General features: G+C 46.8%; 3 protein-coding genes across 3 annotated transcripts; 2 read left to right on the forward strand and 1 right to left on the reverse strand.

Annotated features, from left to right (window-relative positions):
- Positions 1–1,180: 1,180 nt before the first annotated feature.
- Positions 1,181–1,856, forward strand: K441DRAFT_678294 (uncharacterized protein; the record flags this gene model as incomplete). The annotated part of the gene is made up of 2 exons (XM_067651142.1): positions 1,181–1,265; positions 1,315–1,856. The coding sequence occupies 2 exons, from the start codon at positions 1,181–1,183 to the stop codon at positions 1,854–1,856; spliced, it is 627 nt and encodes a 208-aa protein (XP_067502889.1).
- A 686-nt stretch (positions 1,857–2,542) lies between these two features.
- Positions 2,543–4,007, reverse strand: K441DRAFT_678295 (uncharacterized protein; the record flags this gene model as incomplete). Its single annotated transcript, XM_067651143.1, has 2 exons — positions 2,543–3,753; positions 3,806–4,007. The coding sequence occupies 2 exons, from the start codon at positions 4,005–4,007 to the stop codon at positions 2,543–2,545; spliced, it is 1,413 nt and encodes a 470-aa protein (XP_067502890.1).
- A 1,622-nt stretch (positions 4,008–5,629) lies between these two features.
- On the forward strand, positions 5,630–9,324 carry K441DRAFT_661730 (Rad4-domain-containing protein). Its single transcript, XM_067648918.1, has one exon. The coding sequence runs from the start codon at positions 5,743–5,745 to the stop codon at positions 9,232–9,234; it is 3,492 nt and encodes a 1,163-aa protein (XP_067502891.1). The 5' UTR covers positions 5,630–5,742; the 3' UTR covers positions 9,235–9,324.
- Positions 9,325–10,213: the final 889 nt, after the last annotated feature.

The raw sequence follows: 10,213 nt of genomic DNA on the forward strand, positions 1-10,213 counted from the left end.
TCTAATTAAGTTTCTTTAAGGGCCGTTAGGTCTTTAGGTTTCGTATATTTAGATAAACTATATTTTCTTCCTTAAAGTCCTACGTAGAAGCTCGTCCCTTATTTATATACTATTTCTATACAATTTAGGCGTACGCTAATTTACTTAATTAATAATATATAATAGAAAATATAATCTAAATAATTTAAACTTCTTATTAAGTGGAAAGGATATAAAATATAAATCTAGGAAATCTATAAATAGATTAAAACTAATACGCCTTTCCTAGTAAAAGATTTCTATAAGGACTATTTTTTATAGCCTACTTTAGCTAAATAGACGTAATATAAAGGCAAATAACTACTACCTAATACGAATATATAAAAAATAATAGCAGAAAACTTAAATTTAAAAAGAACTTAAAATATATTATAACGCTTATAATACGTTTATATAATATATAAGATATTAAAAAACATTAACTGCTAATTAAAGTTATCTAATTAGTTAAATTTACCTCGCTAAGACCTACTATAAAGATGTTAGTTTTACTTACCGTCCTAACTAAGCTAATAATAATTTTCTATACCGGGTATAGAAAATCTTAATTAGTCTATTTAATAATTAGAACTAGTAAAACTTTATACTATCTAAGGCGAATATATAAAATATAATAAGTAAGAAGCTTTAACTAAAATTAAATTATTTTAAACTATTAGCTAGAGGGGGAGGGGAGGGGGGGTACTATAATAGGACTAGCCTAGTTATAGTAGGAACGTCTTAGTAAAATACTTAATAGATAAATTCCAACGCTTTAACTAAATTCTGCCGAATTCTGCTGGCTTAATCGACTTCTATTAAGTTCTGTTAAGATTAATTAAATTCTACTAAAGTCCGTCGAAGACCGCGTGCGTACATATGCACACATCAACCACTAAGACCCCTAACTATTTAATTATAAGATTCTCTTGTTATTCCTTTCTATTCTTTACGCAACGTCTTGTTCTCTGTAAGAGCTATACCCCTAAATTTAGATAGAATATATTTTATTCCTTCGAACCTGCTCTGAAGCCTCTTCGTACGCTTACAACATGCTTCAGTATGTTAGGCCGAATATTGCTTTCTTCTTTGCTGGGCAGCACATGGATACCTCATTGATAGGCGCTTACTGGCGGTTCTTGGTGAGCACTAACGTAATCCCATGACACCCAGATTCCCACGAAGTCTGGACTCGAAATCCTCCATCAAAGGGGCCATCTATTTCAACACGGACATCAATTGGATTAGTGTGTCCTGAACCCAGTACCAAACAACTGACCCAAACCCTCTACCCAGATCGGGACGGCCCATTCCCTATCATCCGCTACAGTACGAAAGGCCCCCGGCGCCGAATCCAAAAATGCTCATCCGTCATCCTCGCCTTCCCACCTACTCTCTCCGCCCTCCAAGCCGCCCACCTCGACCTGTCACCCGCCGAACGGCACGTGTTTGGCCCCGTCGGCGTGAACGACTACTACTCAGGCGCGACGCGCGTCCAAACGCTCTTCAGCCTCGTCTTACGCGTCGTAAGCCTCTCGCCTATCACGCCGCTTGACGCGACCGGCGAGCCCGTTGCCTTCCCGCGCATCTCGCCAGCCTCCGACGTCGCGACGGCCTGGTCCCGGGGCCCGTATCGGGGGCAGCAGACGCTCGAGCAGGCGAAGGAGCTGCTCAAGGCTACGCTGTCCAAGCTGAACAGGGACCCGCTCGTTGCGGACGCGACGGCCACGCTGGTCACCAATGCGGTTGTGTTGGTGTTTCGGAAGTGGGGTTATTCCCCGCATTTCGATACCGAGCGGCTGGCTTGTGAGTGGTACGAGAAGTTTAATAAGCTGTAGGGCTAAAGAAGAAGTGTTATGCGAATGGGTTTGAGATGGTGGAGTTTGCGATTAGGGCGGGGCCGATGTGGTGGATTCGTATTTTACCAAACAAAGGATGTAGGTTGTAGAATTGAGGCTAAAATAATACTAATCTGTATTCCTATGTATACATCGGACACTTCTTCATCCTGAAAGCGTGGACCGTTTTCAAGCCCAGCCCAGCTTCTGTAAAAAGCTGTTCATAATGTCAAATGCTTCTAGAGAAGAAACTACAGGTTAGGACGTGAGTGTTAAAGAAATGAATTGGGTATCTGTAAATGACTTTAATGTTGCTTTGGTAGCCTCGACTCCCTCTTAATAATAGTGATCTCGGCACGAATGTCCGAGATAGCGTGAGCTTTCCATATCTAATAAGAAGACCTGTAGGAGCCGAGGTAAATGAAACGTGCGATTTGACATAGCAAAGTGACCATAGGTACTAACCGTTGGAAATGGAACGAGTGAAGGAACTTCCGGAAGTAACTAATACTAAGTGGGAATGAGAAAAACCTTGACGAGAAAATATATAGGGTGTATGAGTATGAAGTACTTTTACGAAGTAAAAAGTGATCAAACTCAAGGCGGCCCTAGGTGTTCAAATTCGATATTCTGGGTTTAGTTGAGGACATCTACAGCAGCACCATGAAGGCACGGACGCAATATCCCTAGGCATGGTCTTGATAATCGAACGGTGGTAGAAATTGATTGAAGCCCAATAGTTGTTCAGCATCGATGTCATTCCGGAGCTCTTCTGTAGTCGAGAGAAGGTACTGATCAGGGAATTGGCCTGGGAGTTCTTGAGGAGGCAGTGGTGTACGAGGCTGGCAGAGCAGCATTCCGCAACTGGCACTCATATCAGAGTCGGAATGCTGCAGTTGCGGAGTCAAGTCGAGACTCTTGGGGACTTCAGAAGGCTGCTTAATTGGCTCGGCGATTAAAACCGAGGGATCTGCAAGCTCTTGGGCAGACCGTACTTCAAGACCGGTTTCGAATGCTTGAAGAGCGATGGCCTTGGCATTATTTTTAAGGTTAGCCTCGTCGTTATGTTCTAACTGCCACTTCAGTAGCGTGGTGTTCCGTGGACGCCAATTGAATCGAGCAGAGATGTGATAAGGGAACACTTGGCCTGCGACATGCGCTTCCCAGTAAGGGTGGACCTCCGGGCGCCGAAGTAGGTTGCGAAGGAGCGTGTTGTACTGCCATTGGGATATTGTCATCCCATTCTCCATATGACGCGCGACGTGATCGCGCCATTCGTCCCAAGAAAAAAGCAAGCCTTGGCAAGATTGACAGCCGCATGCGAATGCCCGTCTGAGTGGTATCCGCTTCTTAGCGCTATTTGCGTGTTTGCATGGCTTCCGACAAGCGTGCTGGAGTCTGTGGTGCTGACAGAAATTGCTNTCTTGCACGAAGATCTGGCGGCAATCTCGCTCTGGGCACTGCCATGCGATTTTGCCCGGTTCGTGGAAACCGTTCATATGCTTCTTCCAATCGGATCGCTTGCCAAATGATTTGTCTCTGTGTTCATCGAACACACAAAACCAACGCTTCTCGTCTTGCTTTAGGCTTTCAGTTTTCCGAATTGGTGGTAAGCTTGGAGCGGATCGCCTGCGCAAACTTCTATTCGGAGTCTTGAAACCTTTCAACCCTTCCAGGGAACTTGATATTGGAGCTGATTCACTGATCTTAGTATCATTCAAGATAGCCTCGAGGTCTTCAGAACCGCGGTAGAGTGAATCTAGATTGAAAGGTGGCATAGTGATGGTATTGCGAACCAAGCTAGGCACAGTATGAATGGCTAACCCTGAGCTTGAAGACGACGCATGCCCTGAGGGTGGGATCGGTGTCGTGAAGGAGGCCATATCCATTGGTTGTTCTATGCGAATTATTAGTCGGTAAAGCGAAACGGTTTCCCAAAGGTGACTGACGAGATAATAATTCACGGATGATCCAAATTACAATTTGGGGTGGGTATTTTTTGATCAAGGCCCACGCATGGTCCAAATCCTCCTGAGGAATGTTGCATCCTGGAAACGAGGTGGTGGGAGTGGTCCGATCATATGGTGAAGATCTTGGTACAAGATAAGATGGGTTTCCCGACATGATCTCAGCGGAAATAACCGTCGACATAACCTGCAACCTAGAAAACGGGTATAACTACTCGACCAATTGGGAATTGGAATTGGCGTAAAGAAGAAGTGCTTTTGGGCAGTTGATGAGTGATTAAGATAGTCCTCTTTCAGGTCGCAAAGAAATATACTTGAGAGGGTGGACTGAGGCGGGGGGCGGTGAAGAAGAAAAACAACGGGCAGCATGTGAGTATGATATACACGAGCTATACACTGCCGATTCGTGTCAAGGCCTAATTATACAATGAGGGCGCAGGGCTGCGCCTGAGCAGGCAACCTATTGCAAGGGTCATAGGGAAAATCCCGTTCCTGACATATGCAGTTCTCAGAAGACATAGCATAGAGTCTACCTAGGCAACGGAAAGTAGGAGGAAAATTAATTAGTGACACAGGCTTCCTCTCCGTTTTGCGATTCACCACTTCCAGTGTCAGGTGAGTGTCACCAAGGTTTGGGGAAGACGTGGACCAGCTTTGTGCGCCTACGGGCCCACCGAAGATTCTGCCTTTTCGTCAGCCTTGAGTGTTGCGTCATAGTCTCCTCATTCTCTGACTGGTAGCAAGGTGTTATTTAACTTGATGGGGAAAATGGGGTAATAGGTAATGCTGAAAAAGGAGGAATGACACGCTAGTTAGTCGCAGGTAAGTACGTTAGAGGCCACACCGGTGAAAAAAAGACGTATGAAACAGCGCCGAGGGATTATTAGGCATCCGCCCGTCGGCTTTGAGCGTCTCTCGGGACGCCCGCGCCTCGGCCTCGGTCAGTCAAGCAGTTAAGCCTCTTTGCCTAGTTTTGGCTGACCGCCGTATTGGTGTTCGTCTCAAAGTGTTGCGATTACATCCTGCCAAGCATGAGTGCGGTTATTGCAGGCTAATTCGGCATGTGTTGCCAAGAGAAAAAGAAAACAGGGACGGCATATGGTTCATAGTGTTACGGAATTGAGGGCCATTGAGGAAATCTTTTGCTAGTATTAGGCTTGTTCCTGAAGCTTGATAGGATTTAGCTGTCCGCAAACCAGCCTCGGGGGGCCATTAGTTGTCAAGTTTGGGCCGCGGGCACGCCCCAGCCGTCACGGTCCCGGCCTATTGGCTAGCCCTAAACACCTTGGCATGTCTGGCTGAACGCGTGTATTCTACCATCTCGGTGGGTCATTATTACCGAGGCTTGATTCGTTTAATTTACGAGGTAATAAGTACTTGGGATAGGCTCTCAAGGACCTTCAAGAGACGTTCTAGGTGCCTTTGGCTCGAGATCCACATCGATTAGCTATTCTTGCTGTATGTATCGTTCTGGAGCTTTCGTAAGTTTATCTAAAGTGCTATGGTTTTCCTTGGACGATGAACGGATATGAGCTTGTGACCCGCACTTTCAATTGAACATAAAAATATCTGAGAGGACGCGGATGGGCTAGTCAATAAACTGTTCAGGAGACCCAGGTAGTCTCTTCATTAATAAACTTAAAAGTAATGCTCTAATTTGATAATATATATATTGAGGTCCTTACTCGACGAGACGGTGATGAAGACTGCGCGAAATAGTGGTCGTCGATCAATCTGTCAGGCAAGCCTGATCCTACCGAGGTACCTACCTTGAAGCATTGAAGGCTTGGCATTGCCACCAAACTACCTACTGATCCAACCATCCCAGCTCTCGGCCTTATAAACCTCAAATTTTACAGTGAAGCACCGGCACCTCTGAAATCACCGCTCTTCCTAATCTCCAGGAAGTATAGAGAACCATGCCCCCATTTGTACCCCGTAAACGCCACCGTTCTACCTCCCCCACTTCATCGCCTCCTTCTAAACGCCCGACGCATATTGCGCCGCCTCGGCGCGCAAAAGAAACGGTATTTGAGACACTGGACTCTGCGCCGTGGATCCCACGCAGACTTGAGCAGAGTGAGGCGTTTTTGGAGGAAGACGATGGATCAGAGCTCAGCGACATCAACAGTGATGAGTTTGAGGATGTGGCGATAAACGGCGCTGGGCCTTTAGCACAAGGAAGAAGAAAGGTGCAAGAAGCTGCTGGAGAAGTGGACAGCGATAGCGAGGAAGAAGCGGAGTGGGAGGATGCGCTCGGATCCCACCATCAGACCCATAAAAATCCCGACGAGAATGTTCCAGCTCCGATACCATCCGGTGACCTCGAACTCACCCTGTCGTCTTCTGCGAATCCTGCGGCTTTCTCTGCCACCACTAATAGAGGCAAGAAGGGACCTTCAAAAATTGAAAGACAGATAAGAACTGTAACACATTGCATGCATGTGCAATTCTTAATGTTCCACAATCTCGTTCGCAATGCGTGGATTCAGGATAAAGGAGTTCAACGAATTCTAGTAAAGAGCCTAAGCAAGGGGTGTTGGAAGGAAGTAGAAAGCTGGTGGCGGAACGCGGGGATTAGGGATGGCTATGCAGCTGTCGTGGAAGGTGGATACACTGGGGAAGGAGTGGAGGTTGAATCTGCGAAGGTCCTGGGTAAAGGGAAAGGGGAACAGGCCTCGGGGAAGCCAGCACATAAGAACTTGAGGGCGCGGATACCGGAAAACAAGAGTAATGAAAAGGGTAATGGCGACAGAGTCCAGCGTGATTGGGGTGCATCATCTACACATCTGGAACCAAACGCGCCGAACCTCTCGGCAGGGGACCCGCTACTGCGCCTCTTGAAGTATCTAGCAGCCTTCTGGAAGCAGAAGTTTCGACCAACGACACCTTGTCTTCGTAAGCGTGGTTATCTGCCTCCTTGGGCGCTTGAGGCTGAAATCGAGGCATGGCGCCGAGATGAATCGAAGGCTGGTGATTTCGGTGAGCGAGTCGAGAGCTTAGATGCATTCCGGGAGCTGGCAAGGAAATGTGAGGGCAGTAGGGATGTCGGCCAGCAGCTTTTTACAGCGCTGCTGAGGGGATTAGGTATTGAGGCGAGGATGGTTGCTAGCCTCCAGCCTCTAGGATTCGGGTGGAGCCAAGCTGAGGAAGGGAAAGCGAGGAAGGGGTTGGGAACCGCTCAAAGGGAAGCAAAGGAAGAGGAGCACAAGGAGAATAGAAAGGGCCAAAATGTGATCAATATTGCATTACCGAAGAAAGCGAACCCGGAGCCTTCACTCAACGTAGTACCCAAGAAACGGAAAGCATTTGACGGCGGCAAATCTTCTATCAATTTAGAGAGTGCTGAAACCAGCGATCTCAGTAGTTTACCCTCAGATTCGGATTCCTTTCTCAAGATTGGTTCTCCAGAGAAAAGGTCCAAGGCTATGATACTGAACCCTTCTCGAAAGTATGGCCAAGAACTTCCGCACCCAACATATTGGACCGAAGCCCTTTCCCCTACAACCCGAATACCTATAGCTGTTTCCCCGCTACCCCTCTCTATAGTCGCACCGGCTTCTAATCCAGACCTCCTAGTTCAGTTTTATCCTCGTGGCGCAGCTTCTGAAAAAGCGAAGCAGGTTTTCTGCTATTTGATAGCCTTCTCTTCCGACGGGACAGCAAAAGATGTTACGACGCGGTACCTGCCTCGAAGATTATGGCCAGGAAAGACCAAAGGTGTCAGAATCCCGGTTGAGAAAATCCCGGTCCATGACAGACAAGGCAAAATACGAAGGCGGGAGGAGTGGGACTGGTTTAAGAGCGTTATGCGTCCATATGCACGTAGTGCGGAGAATAGAACTTTATGGGACGAAGTCGAAGACCAAGGCGATCTCGTCCCAGCCAAACCTGCTAAGGCGAAGGCAATGGACGAGGAAGGAGGCAAGGAGACACTCCAAGGGTACAAATCATCTGCAGAATTTGTGCTTGAACGGCATCTACGGCGTGAGGAAGCGCTTGGACCAGGTACGCAGCTGGTGAGGTATTTTATGACTGGTAAGGGTGAAAAGGAGACTAAGGAACCGGTTTATCTGAGAAAGGATGTTGTAACGTGCAAGACGATTGAGAGCTGGCATAAAGAGGGACGACAAGTTAAAGAAGGCGAGCAGCCGCTTAAATTTGTGCCCATACGTGCTGTGACGGTGACGCGGAAGCGCGAGATTGAGGAGAGGGAGAGAGAAGAGGGCGGAAAGGTGAAGCAAGGATTATATTCCGAAGCACAGACTGAGTGGATTATTCCCGACCCAATTCAAGATGGTAAAATCCCACGGAATGTGTTCGGTAATATTGATGTCTATGTGCCTACTATGGTCCCTAAGGGTGCTGTCCATATTCCGCTTAGAGGTACAGCGAGGGTTTGCAAACGACTAGGGGTAGATTTCGCGGAGGCATGCACCGGATTTGAGTTCGGGAAGCAGAGAGCGGTGCCAGTGCTCACCGGTATAGTTGTGGCTAAGGAGAATGAGGATTTGGTTATTGATGCGTGGGAGGCGGAAGAGGTGGAAAGGAAGCGCAAGGAGGAAAGTAAAAAAGAGAAGTTGGTCCTTGGACTTTGGAGGAAGTTTTTGCTAGGATTGAGAATTGTCGAGAGAATGAAAAGAGAGTATGGAGAGGAGGATGGGGAAGTGCCGGAAGACGTCAACCCGTTCACGAAGAAGAAATCAGTCGTGGAGAAAGCAGAGGAAGAAGCGGTCTATGGCGAACGAGCCGGCTTTCTGTCACAGGAGCATGAAGAGCATCTTGAAGGGAGATTTATCAGGGACGAGGAAGAGGATAAGCCTGAGCATGCAGGAGGCTTTATCGTAGAGTATGGAGATGACTCGAATCTCCAAATCAAACGAACAGCTTCTGAAAGCTACCCTCAAACGCCTATTTCATTACTCTCAGCACAGCACCAGAAGATCACTAGACACGAGTCTACAGGGGCAGATTCTGAGGAATACGAGTTGGACAAAATGGGAATTCGGGCCCTGCCCAAGGTGAACCAGGGAGGTAGCTGTGGACGCGGTCATGGAAGAAGGGTCAGAGGAGCGGGAAGTGGAAGGGGCGGTATCGTATCTAGAACTCCTCAGCCAAATCGGCCATTTAAGGCAACACCGAAGAAGAAGCACCGTACGAGCGGTGGAGATGAGAGTGAATCGTCAAGTCCGTCCGATCCCACCTCTGATGTTGACAATTCCGAAGGCGGGTCCGTACTTGAAGCAGTCAATGGCAATGACGTTGAAGGGCCTATTAGGAAGAAGACTTCAGCTGACAGGACAGCTAAATTGACCCAAAAGCGTAAGGCGGCACAGAAATGCGAGGTCGCTGCAAGGAGTCACTACTTTCATCATGATAGCGATGAGAACGGCAGTGTCCTAGACAAGTGACGTGCTGGGACGAAGGCTAGAGGTAGAGGACATTGTCGAGCACGTGGCTAGGGTAGACAGCAGTAGGATCACAATACTTCAAAAAGTCCCTTCAATACATTTAACCTAAAATGCTGCATTTGCGCCTGGATTATAATGCGTAAGGTACATACTCCAGGTTTGCCTGGGCAGTACGTGTACTATAGTATCAGGGATAAATATTGTTAGCGCCGAGCTAACAATACTGTAGGTGAGGTGACAGGCTCCGCACCCGGCACAAACCCACAAAAGGTAAGCGAGTGATTAACGTCGCACCCGGGAACCCCCCAAGCGACCCACACGCGTCTGTACGCGCTCTTCTTCTTTAAGGATAGCAATTAAGAGATTAGGAGTAAAAGATAATGCTAGGGAAGGCTTTTAAGCCGGAAGAAGATTAAGGATACGCGAGTATACTGCTAGTACTAGGGATAAGAAAGTAGCCGCAAAAGCCTAAAAATACGCTAAAGAAGCCAAGAGCGAAGACGGCCTAGAAAGGGAAGAAAAGTAGCTATAAAAGACGTTCTATAGAAGCGCTAGGCCTATAGTAGTGGCTTAGAGGAAGCTGCCGTTAGTACTTATAAAGGAGGAAGTCTTAGGATAGATCTCTAGATTAGACGTTTAGTAAATACTAAGAGCCTTAATTAACTACGGATATAGAGCCTATGTTATATATATAGTAGAAAACACCTTAAATTAAGCTAAAGCCTTAGCTAAGTCTTAATTAATTAGACGCCGCCTTTATAGTTAAATTAGATTAGTTAAAGCTTTTAACCGGGCCGACCTAATACCCTATTTAAACGTTAGTCAATTATACGGTTATAGTTAAATCGAATTAGTTACCCGTCGCCGTTAAACGCCTTTAATTAGTAGTTAAAGATATCTTACCGTAGGTATATAAATATATAGGTACGCAGTTATATAGGCCTAACTAGGAAATTAATATATGGCTAATATAAGCTAT

Source organism: Cenococcum geophilum (assembly GCF_001692895.1).
Source record: "Cenococcum geophilum 1.58 unplaced genomic scaffold K441scaffold_27, whole genome shotgun sequence".
NCBI lineage: Eukaryota > Fungi > Ascomycota > Dothideomycetes > Gloniales > Gloniaceae > Cenococcum > Cenococcum geophilum.

What these genes read in the sequence shown, in the direction of transcription:
- K441DRAFT_661730 (XM_067648918.1), top strand. Translation starts at nt 5,743, where the DNA reads ATGCCCCCATTTGTACCCCGTAAACGCCACCGTTCTACCTCCCCCACT.